The sequence below is a fragment of the Pelodiscus sinensis genome, chromosome 6 (assembly GCF_049634645.1).
Source record: "Pelodiscus sinensis isolate JC-2024 chromosome 6, ASM4963464v1, whole genome shotgun sequence".
Classification (NCBI taxonomy): domain Eukaryota; kingdom Metazoa; phylum Chordata; order Testudines; family Trionychidae; genus Pelodiscus; species Pelodiscus sinensis.
In genome coordinates, this window is record NC_134716.1 from 112,661,804 (window position 1) to 112,683,424 (window position 21,621).

General features: G+C 43.2%; 1 protein-coding gene across 4 annotated transcripts; it reads left to right on the forward strand.

Moving 5' to 3' along the window:
* The first annotated feature begins 1,034 nt into the window (after window positions 1–1,034).
* POLI (DNA polymerase iota) lies at window positions 1,035–20,683 on the forward strand. 4 transcript variants are annotated; one of them, XM_014580499.3, is made up of 11 exons: window positions 1,036–1,303; window positions 2,716–2,838; window positions 4,186–4,350; window positions 6,325–6,477; window positions 8,289–8,525; window positions 9,143–9,321; window positions 11,207–11,298; window positions 12,454–12,587; window positions 16,013–16,206; window positions 19,637–19,987; window positions 20,075–20,683. In XM_014580499.3, exons 1-11 carry the CDS (start codon window positions 1,198–1,200, stop codon window positions 20,501–20,503), a joined length of 2,163 nt encoding a protein of 720 aa, XP_014435985.2. In that variant the 5' UTR covers window positions 1,036–1,197; the 3' UTR covers window positions 20,504–20,683. The 4 variants fall into 4 exon arrangements, with proteins under 4 accessions (XP_075788762.1, XP_075788764.1, XP_014435985.2 ...); XM_075932647.1 differs by having other exon boundaries at window positions 1,035–1,303; window positions 19,637–20,683; XM_075932649.1 differs by lacking the exon at window positions 6,325–6,477 and having other exon boundaries at window positions 1,035–1,303.
* Window positions 20,684–21,621: the final 938 nt, after the last annotated feature.

Genomic DNA, 21,621 nt, shown 5'->3' on the forward strand with positions numbered 1-21,621 from the left:
TAAGAGTGCAGGGGTGCTGCAGTTAGGGATGTGAAGACTAGTCGACCAGTAGCTTCACCCCCTTGCTGCCTCTATAAGAAGGGGGAGGGAAGATGGGGTGCTTGGAAGTGGCAGCTTAGTGTCGACTCCGGAGCCAGATGCTGGACTCCCATGTTGAAACGCTGCCTGGGGTCAACTGGGGACTCAGCTGCCCCCAGGCTCCATGCCACCCTGCTGCTTTTAAACTCTGTGGGGAGCATGGAATCAGCAGGGGACTGCTTGAGTCTGGCACTGGTACCATGCTACCTGCAACACTTTCCCCTCTGAAGTGTACAAAGAGCCCTGGGACTGTTGCTACACTTCAAAGGTGGAGGTGTCCTTATGGACTAATTGAATAGTTGATGCAAATTGCACTGATTATTCGATTAATCTAAATTTAACATCCCTAACTGCAGTACCCCCTGACTTGAAGTAGTTTCCATAATATACCAGTTTGCCTATCTGGTTCCACAGGTTCAGCACCCCTGCTTGTCTGCCAGCTTCCCCTCACTTCGATCTCGCCTAAAAACGTACATCTTCAGCGGTGCCTCCATGAGGACCTAATAACATTTGTGTGCCCATCCTTAAAACTGAGGCACAATAATGCCCGTATGCTTAAATCTCCAACTAGCTGCCCTGCGATAACCCGCCTCTCTTCATGCCGACTCCACGTCCCTGTTGCTGTCTATACAGGCTAGCCATGCATCTCTCCAGGTCCTTATGTGGCCTCCTCATATTAATAGTCGCAATAACATCGAGGCACCAGAGGACGCCTGCCAGGGGAGTGAAGGTGGCTTTCCTATGTCCGCCTGTACTAGGACCGCGCCAGCCAGACTTGGCTGAGTAAGCGGTGGTGCCGCAGGGCAGGGCGAGGCGTGTCACCCAGCCTGGCTGCTGTGGCTGAGAGCCCTAGTCTCCTGCCCCGCCCTTATGTGCCTGACGAGCGTTGTACCGCCCTGGTTTGCCCCCATCCCTGCACGGCTGGCGGGGAGGGGAGGGGGGCTGACGTCACTACGCACACCACGCAGTAGCCCATCCCAGCGGGTGTCGCTGGGCGGGTGGATTCATGGGGAAGGGAGCAGTGGCTCAGCTACGTCTACCGCCCTGCGGCGCCGGCCAGCCCCCCACTGCCGCGCGGGCACGTTCTCCCGCCAATGCCAGTGACCGCCCGGCGGCGGCATGGAGCCCCCTGAGGAGGAGGAGGAGGCAGAACCGGATTGGCTTTGCCCGCAGCCTGGCGGCCCCGGGATCCATGCGGGGCCCGGGAGAGGCTCCCGAGCACAATGTAAACACGGGCCGCGCGGCCTGCGACCCACCGGGAAGGGGTTGGCGGGCTGGAGCAGTTGTCGGCGGGGAGAGCCGGGAAGCCTCCGGGCCACAAAGTCAGACACATGCCGAGAGCTGGGTCTCTGGGATACGCGTGTTTGTCCCGCCCGGAACTGGGACATTCCCGCAGGGATCCGGCCCCCGGAGTCCTGTCCCGTCACCGCCCACCTTTCTCCCTCCTTCCCCCCCGCCGAGCGTTTCCCCATTTCCCCCAGTGCTCCCCCATTTCCCGCTCCCCCATTTCCCCCCATGACCCCACTCTTCCCAGCGTCTTCTGTTCCCTCCTCTCTCCCTTGTTTCCCCCCTCAAGGCCCATTGCCCCCCGCCTCACAATGCCTCTCCCAGTGTCCCCCGCTAAGACCCCCCCAAGAGAGGTTTGGGGATTAATTCAGTTATAGGTCTTGTTAGAACTCGACCCTTTTTATAATTTCATTGCTATTAGCTATGTTTATAAGCGTTTTTCCAGGTTTTAGCAATTTTTAATTTTTCACTTTTGTAGAAATTAGAGTGTGGGTTCAGACGGTGAGGGTGGTGACAGACAATTTGGAGAGAGTAGGGTGAGATGTGAACAGTTAAACCTTTATGATGGCTAAAACAAATGATCATAATCATAAACAGAATTTTTGTTACTTTGTACGTTTTAAGTTATCAATGGAAATATTTTTTGTTGGTGTGTGTGTGTGTGTATGGTGAAATCAATATTTTCCTATACAAATTTAATCCTTCCAAATCTATTTGTTTGGAAAGCATCACATCTGTGTGAAGTGCCATATAAATAGTATCTAGATAGAAAATGGTGCTGCTCAGTCCTATGTCACCCACCTGTTTTACAATAGGAACATGCAAAAAAAATCAATGGAATGAGAAACCTTGGATTGATGCAGATGTTGCACATTTCTACACATTTTCATATAAGTTACAGTGAATTTCGTTTAATCAAAAAACAAAACAGAAGGGGGGAAATCTGAAAAGCTTGAAATTGTAGTGATACTAGGTGGGTATGTTCTCAGAAAGGTGGTTTGATGTTACCACTTTTGTGATGCTTCTCAACAGCAGAAAAATCATTATACAGTTTCTATCAGTAATTCTATAACCTTATAAAATTATTCAATAAAAAAGAAGTGAGGTGGCAGTGGTAATCTAAAATAGATCTTCAAGATGTAGCCAGCAGTTCCTTTTACTGATACCAAACCACTGTGCTAAGTGGCTTCCAAATTCCAATGGAATTAATGTACAATTTATAAACTGTACTTCGCCCCACAGTGCTCGGTTTCCAAGCAGAGATTTCCTGTATGAGATCCTTTCCTGTATTATTGACAATAGTAAGAATGTTATTTTCTTTAAACTTAGTTGTATATTTCATTGCTGCAGGTCATGACAAGATTGTACCAGCAGGAAGTAAAGCACATAGGGTAATTGTGCACACTGACCTGGACTGCTTTTATGCTCAAGTAGAAATGATCCATAATCCAGAATTAAGAGACAAACCTTTAGGTACATTTATATTTTGCTATTTATTGCTGTTTGAGAAAGATAAAAGTACTTTTTTACTTTTGTACTCTGGCCTTTCATGGTTTACTCTCACTGCTTGAAAGGAACAGTTTTGAGTTCAAATGATGATATTGTTGCATGTGAATTTACTAATCAGTGGAAGAAAACAGTGAAGTAAATGTTTTTAATTAATTTATATGAAGCTACTACTAATGCAGATGTGCCTATGTGTAGATCAGGGTGCATAAGGGCCCAAAGTAGTGAGAATACCTTTTAATAAGTGAAAAAATCAACATGGCATTTCAGGAAAAATATTGCCATAAGATATTCTAAGAAGATGTACACTGGCCCTGACTTAAACCCCGACCCCTGGCTCCACTGCTGTCTCCACTCCCACTCTCAAGCACCTATCATCTTAGTTTTATGCAATAAAATCTATATACATATATTAGAGACTTGTATGTCTGTCTTGAGTCCATTTGCTCTAGAACTCCCCCTAAATGGTTAGAGCTAGGACCACTGATTTTGTATGCAGCTTAGTCTTATCCTAACTTAAAGCTAGGCCAGGGTTTGGTTGTGTCAGTAAAACGGGCTAGGAGTAGAATTTGATTGTTTTTCATCACATGGAAAGAGGAGGGGGGGAAGAGAAAAGGGACGCTATCCTCACAGTTACCACTGGGGACGCCAAGCACAGGGGAGAGCCACTGGGAGTAGCCATACCAGTCATCAGTGGGAGTAGTCATATCACTAATGCAGGGGCCATCTGGGGATGGGACTCTCCTTTCTTTCCTGACACTGATAAGTGGCTTCCCTGACTCAAACCCCGACCCCTGGCTCCACTGCTGTCTCCACTCCCACTCTCAAGCACCCACAGGAGCCAGCCCAGCCTTGGCCTCCCCCTCCCCCATCTGTACTCCTGGGCCACACAGCATGGCCGCTGTGGGCCAGCCTGCACAGCACCTCCCATCCCCAGAGCCATGAAGCGCCAGTCTGGCTTGTGCAGATCACTCTTCCCCCCCCCTCCCCTCCTTCTTCCCAACCAGGCTAGCTCCCAAATCCAAAGCCTTTCCCCGTCATATCCCTGGGCCAGCCCCCGCACCTCTGACTCTCAGCCAGCTTGGAGTGCATCAGTGTGAGTCCTGCATGGTTCTCCCCTTGCCCTCTGGACTGGACTTGCACCTCGCCAGATAAGTCTGCTAGTTAGGGTATGTTTTTAAATTTTTATTGATTGGGGAATGTGCATTATAGGCTCTCATGAAAAGTGCAAACAGCATGAAAGTATTGAAATATGCTTTGTAATGTCTAATAAGTGATTCCTTAAAATATGTTATTTTTTACCTTTGTTTCTAGGTGTTCAGCAGAAAAACTTGGTTGTTACCTGTAACTATGAAGCCAGGAAACTTGGAATTAAGAAACTTATGTCTATTAGAGATGCTAAAGAAAAATGCCCCCAGATGGTGCTAGTTAATGGAGAGGACTTAACACAATACAGAGAAATGTCATACAAAGTTACAGGTACAGGTTAACTGTTTTTAATAGTGGGAAATAAGTACTGTATATATTATAAGAATATTTTCCTACATAAATATTTCTGATTTTAAATGAGCTTTAGAAAGTTGCCATAAGGCTTATAAAGATGCCATCTAAATCTGTGATTGGATCAGTTTTCACAAACTAAGCAGTTGGGCTCAGCCATTATCTAAATTAAAGATGCATGCTGGATTAAAATTGTGCAGAATCTTTAGAATATTTTCAAATGTAAGGTAAGTTTCAAGCTGTCATGACTGCAGGAAGGACATTCTAAAAATGAACTGCCTGGAAACTCATGCCATGGCATCTGGCTGATTCTGGATGAGTAAGCGACTCAGAAGTATGAACTCCCCTGTCCCTTGTTATTCTTTTTCAAGGGGTTGATGATGAAGTCCACAGGATTGGGATTTATAGTTGCTGCAGGAAAATAACTACAGAAATTACAAACTTGAAGACTCACAAAGAAAAGAAGGAAAGAAGCAGAGAAAGGAAGTAAATCAGGGTAAAATAACAGTGGCCTAAAGGGAAGCACTAATTGCTGAAGAGACTATAAGATATTGACTAAATATATTTTAGTATTACCTTGAGGCTATGTTCTCCCTTTGAGTTCTGTGCAAATTTCTCACTTGGATCAGTGGGAAATCCACTGTAGAGTGTAGAGAATCCCAAGTTTACATTATTATACTATATGAAATAAGGGTGTTAAGGACTAGTTGAACCCTCCCCCTTTGGTGCCTCTATCAGATAGAAGCAGAAAAAGGGGGGGGGAAGGGGTACTTCAAAGTGGCAGCACTGCACGGAGCCCATACCCTCGGCTCCAAGCGACGCAGCCACTTTGAAACACTGCTGCAGCCCCAATGGGCTTCATGCTGCCTGCGCACTGCTGGTTGCCCACCACTGAGACACACTCTAGCTTTCGGCAGCCTTGGTTACTGCTTGCAGAGTGACCCTATGCACTCCTGGATTTTCCTCAGAAACTTGTGTTTTTTCAGTGCCGAGAACCTGGACAGTCCAGATGTTAGAGATCTGTTGCCACTGTAAGGGATCAGTGTATGGTACTTTAAGTGGAGTTACTAAGAAATTCAGTTTAAAGGCAACAGTGGATTAGTTTTGATTAAATAATAAACCAAGTATCAGAGGGTTAGCCGTGTTAGTCTGAATCTGCAAGAACATTGAGAAGTCCTGTGGCACCTTCAGCTTATGTTTATAATGTTATATATAATGTTGCTTCACATTTTTTCACTATAATATTATTGTCCAACAAGCTATTAGTTTTTAAGTGATACCTCACAAAGTGTATTTTATACAAAGATTAGTACAGTGCTGTATAGGATGTCAGTACAAGGATGCATTTGGTCATAAACACTTAGTCGGTTCCAGTCTTTAAAGTGCTTAAAAGAGGGTCTCCATCTTCAGAGCCCTGCATAGATACAAAATTGGTATACACATCTGTAAAAACGATCTGCAAACACAGTTACCTGCAGGTATAAAGCAGATTTGCAGGGCTCTGTTCATCTTGATTAAAGAGTCGTATCAGTTTGTTGGGTCTCAAGAATGGCTTGGTTTGAACTAGTATAATATGCAATTCATCATGGGATTGATACCTTTCTGAGTAAGAGTTTTTGTCCCAAGGTTTGCAGTAATTCTCGCACCCCACCCTGACTTTAGGTCCTGGGATGAAGCTCAGTAACATTCCACCCCTGCCAGCATACCCTCACTTACAGAAATATTGTTGAGACAAGATAGGTGAGGTAGTATCTCTTACTTGACCAGCTTCTGAGAAAGTTTTGCTTTTAAACAGAGCTTTTTTCCTCAGGTCACCTTTTCTCCTTAATGGGACAATCACAGCTACAGCAACACTGCATATAACAGAGCGACAGTTAACATGTATAAAGTAGTTACAGTAATCTAAAGATATGCCATATCTGTTCCAATTATGTACTTTGCGTTTTTCCATAGAGCTATTGGAAGAATTTAGTCCACTGGTAGAAAGACTTGGATTTGATGAAAATTTTGTGGATATCACAGAGCTGGTAGAGAAGAGACTAGTACAACTGCACAGAGATGGCTGTTCCAAAGTATCTGTATCTGGGCATGTGTATAATAATCAACGTAAGTGGATATTCCCTATTTTTCTAGAAGATTTTATTAAATTTTAGTAAAATTTAGTACAGAAAATATCTTGATAACTAAATTTATTTAACTTTCAAAACTGCATTATAACACATTTCCTATTCAATACAGTATTGCCTCAAAGTTTGATTTTTCCAGGTGGTTACACTGCCAGGAACTGACTTGTAACATACCATAATTTCACATCTGAGAGTCTCATTATTTTGAGAGTCATCTGTACTTTTCTATACTAATGTCAGTGGAATTTCAGTATACTCAGTGAGTTGAGAGGGTTTTTTTTGTTGTCTTCAATTTGAGCTTGAAGTAATACCTTCATGTTAGTTCTTGCAAAATATCATATCAGCTGTTGCTATAATTTTTAATACAGTTCTAAGAAATAACTGTCTTAATAAGATCTCATTCAGTTAATGTTCACGCTTGAGTAGCAGAGATGGATACCTTCCATTTATCTTAATTAAACCAATACCATATTGCTAAATCTTTAATTTGTTTACTTTTCCCTTTGGATATACTGAGGCAGGAGCCTGTTACATGATGGCATTTAAACATTATCTTTAATATGTATTAAACATTTGTAGAGTGCATTTATCCTTAAAGTACTTTCCAAACATTAAGTAATTCTTCCAATACTTCTATGATGCTAGAGTAGTGGTAACCAGTTCTTTGATCGGTATTAACTGGTAGATTCTAGAGCCTCTGCCAGTTAATTTTGATCTTCTGGTAGGCTGTCTCTGACTCCCTGACCCCATGTTGCTCCTGGAAGCAGCCAGCTGGCTGAGTGCAGGCACATCTCCTGAGATGCGAGAATGAGGTAACTGCATGCTGCTTTTGTCTCAGCACTGTCTAAAAACAGCTTCCATTGGCCAGGAATCATCCAATAGGGGTGGCACTTGTGGGCACAGGGAGCAGTGCAGCACATGGAGATACTCCCTCTACCCCCACCCCCGCCCACCCACCTGCAAGGGCTGCACTTAGCCAGCCAGTAGTTTCCAGGAGCGGTGTGGGGCCAGGCAGAGACAACTTTCCTGAGCCCCACTGTTCTGCTACCAGCCACAGCCTGCATCCCTACCCCCGTGCCAGAGCACAGTCTGCACCCATACTCCCTTCCAAAACTCACATCCCTCACCCTGTCTTGCACACAACACTCTTCTCCCTCCTACATCCCGAGTGTTGGGGTGCAGAGTGAGAGGTGCAAGTTCTGGGATGGAGTTTGGATTCAGGAGGGGGCTCCAGCCTGGGGCAAACTCTCTCCCGGAGTTTTCACATTTTGCTCCTACACCCCAGCTCTCTGTCCCATCCTGGAGCCACTTTCTGCATTAAACTTACTCCCAGAACCTTCACCCCCTCACTACCTCCTACATCCCTGTCCTTTGCCCCCACCTGATAAAAGTGAGGGAGGGAGAGGGAACGAGAATGGGGGGTGGAGTGGGTGGGGTTTTAGGGGAAAGGATGGAGACTCAGGTAAAGGGTAGAGTAAATCCTGCTCTTAAATTAAAAAAGTGATCTTGGGCATAAAAAGATTGGAGACCGCTGTGCTAGAGTATTATCCTTTTAATTTTGAGGTAAGCGATTAAATTACTTGTTTGAGGTTAAACACCGAGTCCATGGAAGCACCAGAAAGAGAACCCAAGAGTCCTTACATTCAGTCCCTTGATCTACCCAGTAGGCCACACTCTTTCCCGTAAAGCTTTTAATAGGCTATAAGCATATGTATCTTTTTATTCGTTAATGAACCTGTAGTGATTTGAGCAGTCATTGTTAGCTGAGAAGTTTGCTTTTTGTCTCCACAGCTGTCAATTTAAATGATGTGATGCATATAAGACTTCTCATTGGATCTCAGATTGCAGCAGAGATGAGGGAAGTCATGTACAATAGATTGGGTCTTACCGGCTGTGCAGGAGTGGCTTCTAACAAATTACTATCTAAACTAGTATCTGGAACCTTCAAACCAAATCAGCAAACAGTTCTTCTACCTGAAAGCTGTCAGGACCTATTAGGCAGCCTCGATCACATCAGAAAAGTGCCTGGTAAGAGACTTGTGCCACAATCTTTCATAGAAACACTATATATAATTTTATAATATATACACTATATTTTAAAAACTAAAGAAATTTTTAAATGTTTTTTTTATATTTATATTTACTTTTTGCATTTTGTGCCAACTATCCAATGAAACTATACTCATTGGTTCTAATTGTGTGTTTTAGTCACTTTTTGGTTCTGTACTAACATAAGTACTGTAATATTTGGCTTGCAAATACTTAAAATAAATGTATAAATCTCGTACTGTTTTCGTTGGAGCCCAAAAATTGTTATCAGTACTTATGTAACTTTTGGGGGGAAAAATAGCTCAATCCTAAAATGTAATTCTCAATTACTTGAAAATGTTGCTTCAAGGAACTTCCAGTTCTATAATTTAAAAAATGATTTATAATGTCTAGTTTTACCTGGAAAGATGCTAATATTTACAGAGAAAATTATGTTGATTTATTGACCAAATAAATGTTTAATATTTTGTATACATTATACATTGCAAATACAATTTGCTAAGCATATCTCAAATCTTTTAAATAAACTTCCTGTATGCTATGTTATTCTGTAAAGAAATATTAACTCAAGGTCCCACACATCCTTTTTCATCTAGGGATTGGCTATAAAACTACCAAGCGTCTTGAGTTGTTGGGTCTCAGCAGTGTGCGTGATCTACAGACCTTTTCACCTGTAATACTAGAAGAGACACTAGGAGTTTCAGTTGCTCAGCACATTCAAAAGCTCAGCTATGGAGAGGATGACTCCCCTGTGGCTCCCTCAGGACCTCCTCAGGTACAAATGATGTATGAAAACACAATTTTTCAGAATGAGAAAGATGGCACTATTTGAGCACCATTTTGCTGAGCTAGCTGACATCCAGTCATAAGGAAATCAGCAAATGTCATACTGGAACAGACCAGTACTCCATGTGTTCTGGGACCCTGGCTCTGACAATGGTTAGCACAAGCTGCTTCAGGGTAAGGTATAAGAAATCCTGCAGTTATGGGATAACTTTCCCTACCCTCCATAATTAGAGGTTGGCTTATGGCTTAAACCAGTGGTCTCCAACCTTTTTACACCCAAGATCACTTTTAAAATGGCAGAACAAGCCAAGATCTACCGCCCCGCCCCTTCCTTGAAGCCAAGCCCCGGACTTGAAGCGCCACCCTCTCTATTCTCCTCCTTTCCATTACTTGCTATCCCCAACCCTTATACTGCTGCTTTTTCCCCCAATTCTTCTGTAGGGAGAAGTTTTTCCAACATTTGGCCTGTCTAGACTGGACCAAATGTCAGAAAAAACCCTTCTTTTGGAAGCCCCTTATTCTTCGTGGAAAGAGGAATATAGGGGTGTCCGAAAGATCATGTTTGCTCTTCCACTAAAAGAAGTGGAAGAACAAACGCATCCCTGGATGCAGAAGAGTTTTTCTGGGATATCTCTGGAATCCTGAAAAACACCTGCAGTCTAGCCATACCTTCGCTGAGTTGAGACAAGATGTGTAGGCTCTGGGGTGGGAATGAGGGATTTGGGTGTGTAAGGGGTGAGAGGTGCAAGCTCTGGGAGGAAATCTGGATGCGGGAGGAGGTGGATAAGGGAATGTGGGCTTGGGGAGGGGGCTCCAGGCCGGGCAGTGTTGGGGGCAGATGTAGGGTTAGGGTACTAAGCAAGCCACAGACTTCTGAATGTGAGGTTTCAGGAATTTGGGTTGGAGTATGTGAGGGGCTCAGGGCAGGGGGTTCCAGTGAATGATAGGCTCAATGTCGGTTCTGTGGGAAAAGGGGAGTGCAGGAGTGTTATGATGCTGTGGCCAGATCGGGGCTTGGCCCCAATTGGGGGTTTGTTGTCCAGGCTTCATTTTTAAATAAAATAGTATGTCAAACACAAAAAGTTTCTGCATTGACTTTATTTCTGAGAAGGGCAGGGAACCTCTTTTGAGGCAGGGGTCATTGACCCACAGAAAAGTCAGTTGGGGCCATGCAAGTGAGATGCGCAAAAAACCCCCCCCCTCCTCCAACCCTCCCCCTCTCCCAGCTTCACTAATGTGGCCCCAGCTGTGTTGGTGGGAGCAGGGGACATAGTACTGGGGAAGGGTGCTAGTGGGTGCTTCGGCAGGGGACAGGGTGCCAGTGGGGACAGGTTTCTGAGGCTGGGGACAGGGGACAGGGTGCCGGGAGGGCAGGGGATAGGGTGCCAGTGGGGACAGGTTTCTGAGCAAGCCCAGCACGCCATAGAGCTGTGGGAGGGGAGCAGCCAGCGCACTTCTGGAACCCCTGGAAGTATCATGAAGCTGCAGTCAGGACTTCCGTCCACCCCGCAGGAAGCCAGCACTACACTGGAGGTAGGTAGTGGGCCTTCTTGGGGGTGGGGGGAAAATGGGGAGTTGGTGGGAGCCTGAATGCCTCGCAATCGACCAGTTGGTGACCACGGGCTTAAACCATGGCAGTTCATACCCCTTCCAAAATTATTTTAATTTTACTTATATTTACTATAACTTGGGATATTCTTGTTACTTCTATTAATGTATGATCCTTTTTTGAACTCTGCTGAACTCTTGGCCTATTGATACTTTGTGGAAATAAGTTCATATGTGAATTATGTGGAAAAAGCTATTGCCTTTCATATATTTTGATTTGCTTGAATACTTGGTAGTACACAAAAGAACTATTGCATTTATTTCAGTCCCTCAGTGATGAAGATTCTTTTAAAAAATGTTCATCAGAAGTGGAAGTTGAAAAGAAAATTGAAGAACTACTTGTTAACCTTTTAGACAGGTGATTCTCTTCATTTGTTCTTATTGCTGACCAAGTTTGTGACCTGATATATGTAAAATTCTTGTCTCCTATTTTACAGAGAATATATTGGTCTTGCTGCTTCTCTACCACACCTGTCTCACTAACTACTTCCTCATTACTTTTTGTCCATTATCTCTGAACTTGTGAAATGTCCCCTTTCCAACTTTTGCCTCAAATTCCCCTTCTGCAACTCCATCTTGGTTCTATCTCCCAATCTGCCTTTCACCTTCCCCACTCCATTGCAACTGTTCTCACTAATGTCTATAAGCTCTTCCATTCTTTCCTTCTCAGCACTTCTTTCTAAAGATCTTATCTTCCTTTTAGCTTTCATGATTCTGTCCACTCCTCTTTATCCTATATCTCTGATCATCTTGCGTTGTATCTTTATCCCCTCCAGTCTCTTCTATTTTCTTGGGCTATGTCTACACTGTGGCCTCTTGCGGAAAAGCTTATGCAAATGAAGCTCGGCGTGGAATATTGCCACGCTTCATTTGCATAATTAATGAGCAGCCATTTTTGTGCAACAGGCTTTTGTGCAAAAAAGAGCCGTGTAGGAAGAACGGCTCTTGCACAAGAGGGGGGGTTTTGCACAAAAAGGAGCCGTCACCCCCCTTTGTTTAAAAAAAAAAAAAAAAAAAGAATAGTAAAGTTAATTTATTCTCTTTCTTTCTTAATTACTGAGTGCACCACAAGTATGTCAATACTATTGTATGCTCAGGGTTCGGATTCTCTTTTCCAGACTTAAGAAACTCAGTTCGTTCAGTCTTCTCTCATAGTCATGTTTTCTAGACCTTTAGGCCCCCTTCCATCTAAACACAATGGCTACCTCCAGACTGCATCCCTCTGTTGGCAGAGGGATGCAAATCAAGCACTTCGAAAGTGCAAATGAGCCCGGGATTTAAATATCCCGGGCTTCATTTGCATCCCGAGGTTTGGGCGCTGTGCCGAACACGCGCCCTTTTGAAAGTGAAAGTAAAGTCTAGCCGTGGCTCTGCTGACATATCCTGTACTCCTCATTTTTTTCACTTTCTTGATGGATTTTAAAAAGAAATACAGTACGTGATTCAATTGCTTTGAAATAAATGGTAAAACAGTGGTAATGTTAATTGCTTTGCACGCTTTTATTTTTTTCAGAATATCCAAAGATGGAAGAAAGCCACATACAATAAGATTAACCATCCGTAAATTTTCATCAGCCTATAAATGGTTTAATCGGGAGAGTCGTCAGTGTCCTATTCCATCTCAAATTATTCAGAAATTTGGGACAGGTAAAAAGCTCTTCTGTAGTTTTGTTTTCAGGAAGTGTATGGTTTTTTTTGTTTTTTGTTTTAATTTTTAGTTGAATTAAGGATTCCTTTAATGAACAATATAATGTTTGAAATTGTAACAGAGGTCCCTCTTTTAATTTAAGAGGTGTCCAAGTATTTGGTACAATCATAGGAACAGTGAAATAACTTCTCTCTTGGGAAGGAAGGTTTATCTGTCTACTAATTTCAGTATCAATAAAGTTTCAAGTATTAAGGTTACCTTTATTTTGTTTTAAATTACTTTAAAAAAAAAAGCATACGAAACATTGTTCAGAAAAATAGATTTAATGTGGTTTTATATGACTGCCGAGGACTCATCACCGCAGAGAAATGTGGAAGAATAACTTCTCTTGTCTTCCTTCCAATTCTCCTGTTAATACATCCCGAGATATTTACTTTTTTTTGCAACAGTTTCATACTGTTGATTCATATTTAGCTTGTGTTCACTATGATCCCTAGATCACTTTCTGCAGTACTCCTTCCTAGGCAGTCATTTCCCATCTTGTATGTGTGCAACTAATTATTCCTTACCATGTGGAGTGTTTTGCATTTGTCCTTATTAAACTTCATCCTATTTACCTCAGACCATTTTTTTAGTTTGTCCAGATAGGGTCAAAATTATCTTCTACAGCATTCGTAACCTCTTCCAGTTAGGTATCACCCACAAATTCTATGGTGTTGTCTAAATCATGAATAAATTTAATAAATATTAATGAATAAATATTGAACAGAACCAGACACAGAACTGATCGTTGTGGAACCCCATTCATTGTGCCCTTCCACCATGACTCTGAAAGATTGATAACTACTCTTTGGGAACAGTTATCCAACCAGTTATGCAGCCACCTTATAATAGCTTGAATTCGGTTGTATTTCTCTAGTTTATTAATGAGAAGGTCATTCAAGACTCTATCAAATGCCTTTCTAAAATCCAGATGGACCACATCTTCCACTTCCTCCTTATCCAGAAGGTCTGTTATCAGGTTAGTTTGACATGATTTGTTCTTTACAAATCCATGCTGCTTATTATCATCTTATTATCATTTAGACTTTTGCAAATTGATTGCTCCATTATCTTTCCTAGTACAGAAGTTAAGCTGGCTGGTCTGTTATTTCTTGGGTTGTCTTTAGATCACTTTTTATAGATAGACACTGTATTTGCCCCTTCTCCAGTCTTCTGGAATCTCTCAGGTATTCCATGACTTCTCAAAGATAATTGCTAATAGCTCAAATTTCTTGTCAGTCAGGTCTTTGAGTATTCTGTGGTGCATTTTATCTGGTCCTGGTGACTTGAAGACATTTCACTTGTCTACGTAATTTTAACTTCTTCATTCCCTATTTTCATGGGGATTCACTGTTAGGTGTCCAGTCACCACCAATCTTGTGTGTTTCAGTTTTCACCAAGTCATTAAGCACCTCTGTCACACATACAGGCTTCCTTCGTTGAAGCCAGCCTTTGTCCATCCTAAATAGTGATCACAATCTTTGAGTTGCCACTTTGTAGGAGTGTATCTTTTCCCCATATCTGACCACTTTGCTATTCAGCATCATCATATCTTCTGTCCTAGTATAAACATAGGGTTTAATAAAATATTGTAATTATAGACAGGAATTAGTAAAGGGTTCCCCTCTGAACCAGTCTAGACTGGATGAGACCAAATTTATTATAATCTGATACGTTCACCTAGTCTTACATAAAGTGAATAGGTGGTCTCAGTTTAATCTTTGTCAAATATCCATATTGCACAAATTGGAATTAGCTTTCATTAACTGAATTTGTTTGAGGACGATTAAATAGAAGTGGAGAGTGAGCTACTGTCAGTTGTAAAGTAATTCCTCATTTAACACTATAGATATGTTTCAGAAAATGATTGTGTTAAGTGAAAACGTATTATGCAAGGTCAGTTTTCCCACTGAAAATAATGGAAAAGATGGGGGTTGCGTTTCAAGCAGTGGTGTCTGTTGGGACCAGGACATAAGGTTGGGGGAGAAAGGGGAATGGGTTACAGTGGGGAGGGGAGGTGTTTGGCTCTGGGGAAGGGAAGGGAAAGGGAAGGAGAGGGGAGAGGGATTGGGTTGGGAGTATGCCTCTGTGACGGGTCTGCCAGGACCCGCACTGCATCCGGGGGGGGGGGGGGGGGGGGGGGCAGAAGGGGCGAGTGGCGAGCCCTCCGCCGCTTTGCAGGGAAGTGGGGAAAGGCCCACGCAGATGCCGGCAACGGGCTGGCTGGGGAAACTCAGCCGCCGGCCTGCAAGTGGGGGCACAGGAGAGAGGGCAAGGTGTTTGGCGAGGGGGGAGTCAGTGGGAAACGGTGCAGCGAGCAGTGAACCCTCCGTCGCTTTGGAGGGAGGCGGGGGAAGCCCTGCGCAGCCACCGGCAACAGGCCGGCTGGGGAAATTGTGTTATTCCGGGGACGGTCATGTAATTCAAAAAATGTTCCCTAAAAAAAAAAATCGTGCTATCGTGAAAATGTGTTAAGTGGGCATGTGTTAAATGAGGAATTACTGTATAGAAAGGCTTTTTTCACTTTCAGTTTAATTGTGTTGATTTAAATTGACCACTTTTCCAATTATCACATTACTTTTCAACAGAGATAGCAAGGCAATACAAGGGAACTTGTATCATTTATGTCTATTAATATAGATATCCTGTGGGCATATCTCTAGTGTTGTCAATCTGGCACTCCTGGCAAGCATATAATTCAATTAAAAAAAGTTTAATTACAAGAGGCTGCTGAGTTTAGGTTTTTATTTTCAGATGATCAAATAAATGCTGCCTTGTCAGAGCTGTGGATGGGCAAAATACGGTTTGTATGCTGGATTTGGCTTGCCAAGCTGCTGGATCCAACATGTGAACTGCCCCACCAAAACCCTCGGGCACAGAGCAGCCAGTTGCTTTAGTACAACCCCACACTGCTTTAAGCAGCTGGCTGCTCCTGGTGGTGCTCTGTTCCGGGGAGAGGGGGAGGCTTTGCATGCTGTTCCCATCCCTCAGCAAAATCTGTCAGCTATTGTCTTGGAAACAGCCCAACGGCAAGTGAGAGTTTTTGCTGGGAGGCAAGGGCAGTGTACAAAGCCTACACATCCCTCGGCACCCAGAGCAGAGACCCACAAGGAATATCCTGACCACTCACTAAAATCTTGGAGTTGTCCCCATCAAAAATTATTGCCCACCTCTGGCAAAGCTGTGATTATAACCTCATGTTTTCTATGAGCTGAGATTTTTGTTCAATTCATTGAACAATTAGGATAAGTGCCAATTTATTCTGCATTAGTGCAAGTGTTGAAAGTCCAGACTGTGTGTGATGTACAAACCTTAATTCCATTCATCCCCTTGTACTGTGGAAAGGTTAAATTAATTCTGTTTGTTTCCATTTCATATTTAGGAAATGATAATGTTCTGACCCCATTAGTTGGTATCCTTATGAAACTGTTTAGGAAGATGATAAAAGTGGACGAACCGTTTCATCTTACCCTTCTGAGTGTCTGCTTCTTAAATCTTAAATCTTTGCCTAGTCTCACCAAAGGATCTATTGGTTTTTATTTAACTCAGTCGTCACCCCCTTCAAGTTCTGGCAAAGTAAGTTGAAGATTATCAACAACTGTCATTCAGATCACGTGCATTAATTTTACACTGGGGCAATATATATACTGCAGTTTCTTTAATGACTTTTAAATACTTTAGTCCTGGATATCAAGTTGTAAAAATGATGAACTCTGTGAGCTCTCCTGAGTACAAGCTATTTACAAGATGTGTTTATGCTGTCCTCCTTTGGTAGTTTTTTAATCTGTTTTCAATTATTGTGTCTTCAGTGGGCTAATAGTAGGCAATATAAACTTCATTACTTTGGCAATGAGAGAAGAGCTTGTTGAGAGAGGTGCTGAAGCCAAGTTTTTCAGAAGTGGATGCCTAAAATTAGGTTTCTCATTGACTTTTATGGGAGATCTGTTGCCTGCTCAGCATTTCTGAAAAAATCAGACCACTTAATTAGGTGCCTAAATGTGAAGTTAAGAGCCTACTTTTTCAGCATCCATTTTTAAACCTCAGTGCTTCTATAATATGTGGTCTGTAGATCATGGTGGAACTGAACTGACCTAAGTATTTATTCCCTCACAAAATATATTTAAGAGTTTAGCTTGAATTAAGTCTTATTAAAGTGCCCTTTACCTTTTGTGTACTTAGCTATATAGGTTTCTTCAAATACTGGATTGCTTTACTTCTGTGGGCCTTATGCAAAAATTAAAATTCTGTACACAAGATTTTAAAACTGCAAAATTTGTCAAAAAACCCACTACGTAATCATGCCGCTTTCAATTTTTTTGAAATCAAAATACGTGTTGGCAAGTTTATCTGTAACAATACAGACATACACAAAATTTCCCCAGCAGTAGATAAAGAAACTCATATATTTATTTTTCCAGAGCCCAGTTGCAGCCCCCTCACCTCCCTCCGCCCTCTGCAACCAATACACCTACACGCTTTGTCCGTCAAAGCCCACACACGTGGCCTCCTCATATGCTGTCTCCTTCCCCTGAGCCCAGCCTCAAGCCCCTTCCCAGAGCCCAGCTACAAAGGAAGAAACAGCCTGATCCTCAATTTTAGGCTTGCAGAGTTTCCTGTGTGGCACCCTTTCCTTCCCTCAGGACATGCTGAGAACTGAAACTTCCATAAACCCTCTAGCTCAGTGAGAGGCAACCTAAGCTAGTGAGTGGGCTGCATCAATGACCCTCTTTCAGTTCAGTGGACTGCAAGATTGTTGTAACCAAGATGGTCTCCCAGGATAGGATAGTTTTGCTAACTGTGTTTGCACACACTGCAAATTTTAGGTACGCAATCAGCATGTACCCTCACTTCAAGTACCCTTGCTTTACACGTGTGTCACTTTTACAATACCGGTAGACAAATAACTCTGTGGATGAAAACCAGCAGAATCTGGCAAATTTGTGTGAGAGTAATGGTAAACAAAATGTCTCATGGGCCTCGCATAGAACCCAAAGAGCCGCATGTGGCCCTCAGACTACAGATTGCCCACCAATCCTCTAGCTCTCTTCCCTTCGAGCAGTATCTTCTGTGGCAATGTTGGGCTCTGCAGGGTTTAGCAGCCCCTAGGGACAGCAGCCATTTCTCTGGGTGGGAAAGTAGAAATTCTACACTCACAACATTTAATTTCTGCATGCACAAAAGTGGTGCAGAATTTCCCCAGAAGCACCATATGCTATTAATTCATAGTCTGAACAGGGTAGGATTTCATTTTCAGGTCTCACTTTTATAATTTAAATCCAACTATGATGTGTTGCTTTAATATGAATTTTTAATAGAAACTTAGGGAAGTGATAAAAGACCATGGTTGAAATCTTGGCTTCATTGAAGACACTAGTGAGACTCCCATTGGTGTCATTGGGGCTAGCACATTCTCAGATATCTATAGTTTTTTGTGTTTGTGAGCCACTGTACTGTTTATTATTTAAAATCGATTTTATATTTTACATTTTTATTTTAAATTATCAAAATTCTCCCTATGTGAGCTGGTATGTGCAGGGTGCTGGCTTAAAAGTTGGCTTCCCCTGTGTACCAGCTCCTGCCTGCCCCTTTCCCCTCCTCATGGGGGCAATCTAATAGAGGCAGCAGCACGGGGAGGTAGGAAGCAGTCAGCTTGGTGGGAGCCAGTATGCATGGAAGCTTGCTTGAGAACCACCTCACACGTTTCTCCCCCTCCTCCCCATGCTGCTGATGCAGAGGCAGCAGCATGGATGGGGGGCAGTCGGCTTGGCGGGAGCTGGTACACATGAGAAGCCAGCTTAAAAGCTGTCTTTCCCATGTGTACCGACTTCTGTCTGCCTCCTGCACCCTCCCCCCTCACAGGGGCACTTGTCTATGCCTTGCTGCCTCACATGGGCAGTAGGCTCAGTGGGAGCTGGTGCATGTGGGGAACTGGCTCCCATCTGCCCTCTCCACGCTGCTGCCTCTGATAGAGGTGGCAGTCGGCTTGGCAGGAGCCAGTACAGGCTGGGAGCCAGCTTGAAAGCTGGCTCCCCACATGTACCAGCTCCTGCCTGCCTCCTCCCACCCTGCTGCCTCTATGGGAGGCAGCGGATGGGAAGGGGCAGGCTGCTCAGAGGGAACTGGAGTGTGCAGGGAGCCAGCTTATGGGCACTGACTCCCACAGTCCCCTCCCCCCTGTTGAGTCTGATACAGAGGCATCAAGGGGAGGGGTGCATGTAACCATTAGGATTAACCAGTGACTCAAGCTTATCCGTTAATCATGTAACCGACACAAGCTAACATCCCTAATACATGTAATTATGGCTACAAGTCACATTTATACGTGCAAACAGAAAATTACATCTATAATTACCAATATTTTATGTGTAATTACTCCCTTAGGTGAGATGTGCAAAGTGCATATCTTTTATTCTTGCTGCTTCTCCTTTTTTCATGGCACATTTGTCTACAGCTGACCCCTTCAATTCTACAATATGTCCTACAACCTATTTGCAGACACTCAACTCATACCTCCCTACTTTCCCTCAGGAGTCCTTGCTCACACACGTGTCTTCTCTTTTCTCTGATAATTACAGGTACACACAGGCTCATTCTTATTTTTGGGATGCAACATGATTTCGTTTGAAAGTCTGGCCATTTTTAATTTTCTTTGGATGCTAACTTTAATGATACATACTCTGTAAGTAAGTAGGCATATTGAGGGACTTTGCTGTAGCTGGGCTGTGAGACAATATTGTGAGAGACCCAGTTCAATGTTGCTTTTTAAATTACTTGTTTTACAACCCCAGAAACATTCTTTAAATATCTGGTCAATCATCAGTCTCTGTCTGTATTAAATAGAAAAATCTCTGTAGCAGAATGATTTAGTGGTAATTTTTTTCTGTGAGGAAGCAGGGTTTTTAAAGAATCACTGTCCATAAAATTGTATTCATGGCATGGTATATTTTTAATTATTCAAAATTTTTCATAAGTAGTATATAGCTAAATAATATATTTTATGTTGCAGAAAATGGAAGGTGACCAGGTGAACTCCTGCAATTTTGTACCAGATGGAAGAATTAGAAGTATAAGAACTAGAGAATCTTCACTAGAAACTAACAAATGCAGAGAAGAAACTGGAATAAATGTTTGCTTACTTCATTTGCTTCCTGCTGGCATTGACCAAGAGGTCTTCAGTCAGCTTCCAGAAGACATTAAAGGGGAAATTGTTTCTGGCAAAACTGGGGAAAGAATCCATATAAAGAATGTTTTGAGTCAGCCATTACCTTTTTCTCAAGAAGCACAACCATTCTTAGCTCAAGAAAAAATGTACTATTCCCCAAATTCCAGAGGAGCAGATTGTACTGTCAGCAGTTCGGTAAGCAGTGAATACTTCACATCTACCAGTGAGCTGGTGAAAGCCATTATACATAGGCCTAATGCTTGTTGTATTTTCAATTTACAGGATCTTCCTGAGTATTCCGAAAGTGCACAAATGGATAACTGTATGGAGAAAATTCGGAAGGAAGCACTGAATTTCAAGAGTACTGATTCAATTGTATTGAACTTACAAAGGCAACAACATTTTCTTCAGTCCCACAGTTCAGACAGCAAAGAACAGCCCATTGGAACAGCCTCTCAGGATAAAGATCATAGAGAGCAAGCATCAGAAGAAGGAAGAATTGTATTTCCTCCTAACGTTGACCCAAGTATTTTTTCTGAACTACCCACAGAAATGCAAAAGGAACTAATGGCTGAATGGAAGAATCTCAAGCCTCTATCCAAACTGCATATGAATAAACCTGAAAAGCTAAAGACAAACAAAGCAAAAAAGAATGTGGTGTTGTGTTCACCACAGTCTAACAGTTTATTAAGGTATTTTAAACCAAAGTGATTATTATATACATAATACAGAGATGACTGGTGTAAAATACTTGTGATAAAATGAGGACACCATAAGCCTTGGAGGCAATACAATCATATTCATGCATTAAAGAAAGTTATTTTAAAGTGTATTGCAAAAAAAGCATACAAAAACAGATTTAAAACTATAACAATAAAACTATTGATAATTTCTTTTTGAAAGTGATTAATATTATGTACAGGAGACCCTGGCAATTCATGTTTCTATATATTTGTGGGGGGCTCCTGTCCCGGGGAACTTGCTGCAACTGTCAGGAGCTGCATTGAGTTCCTAGCAGCTGTGGTGAGTTTCCCGTGGCTCCCAGCCTTTCAGTGAATTCCGTAGCCGCAGGGAGCTCACCTTTGGGACCGGGATCCACATCTCCCAGTATTCACGGATTTTTCCATTTGCAGTGGATGCAGGAATGCATCGACTGTGAATGGCAAGGGTTTCCTGTGTTCGTGGATTAACTATCAGATTAATATTTTATTTAGTCCAAAGAATGCAGCAAGGGAGACTTACTTCCCCTAAAAGACACATTAGGTAAGATGAACCTCTAATTGTACAGTACATACAAAGACTTTTGGCCACCGTGGGCCAGATCCGACCTGGGGAGGCCCTGCTGCTCCCCTGTCCCAAGGCCAATCAGCCTAGGGACGGGCAAGCTCACAGCGCTTAAGAGTCAACCGCCAGGATTGACTAAGTGCTGTGCACTGGAAGGCAGGGAGCAAGAGACATCACATGCTCCCCCTGCTCCCAGGCCAATCAGGGCCCTGGGGGTGGGGGAGTTTGCACAGTTAGTGAGCAGTGCTTCTAAGCAGTGTGCGCTTCTGGAAGGGCAGGAGGAGACTTCACATGCCTGATTGGCCTGGGGGTGGGAGGGAAGTATGCGAGGTCTCCTCCCACCCTGTGGGGGAGAGAGAGGGGGCACTTCTAAGCGTTGCACGCTTCTTGCAGAATGGGGGCAGGGTGGGAGGAGACTGTGCACGCTTGTCCCCCCGCCCCCATGCCAATCAAGACTTGGAGCATGCAAAGTCTCCTCCTGCCCTGCAAGGGGCTTGGCACTTAGTCAACTGCCAGCTTCTGCTTAGCTGGTATTTGACTCTAAG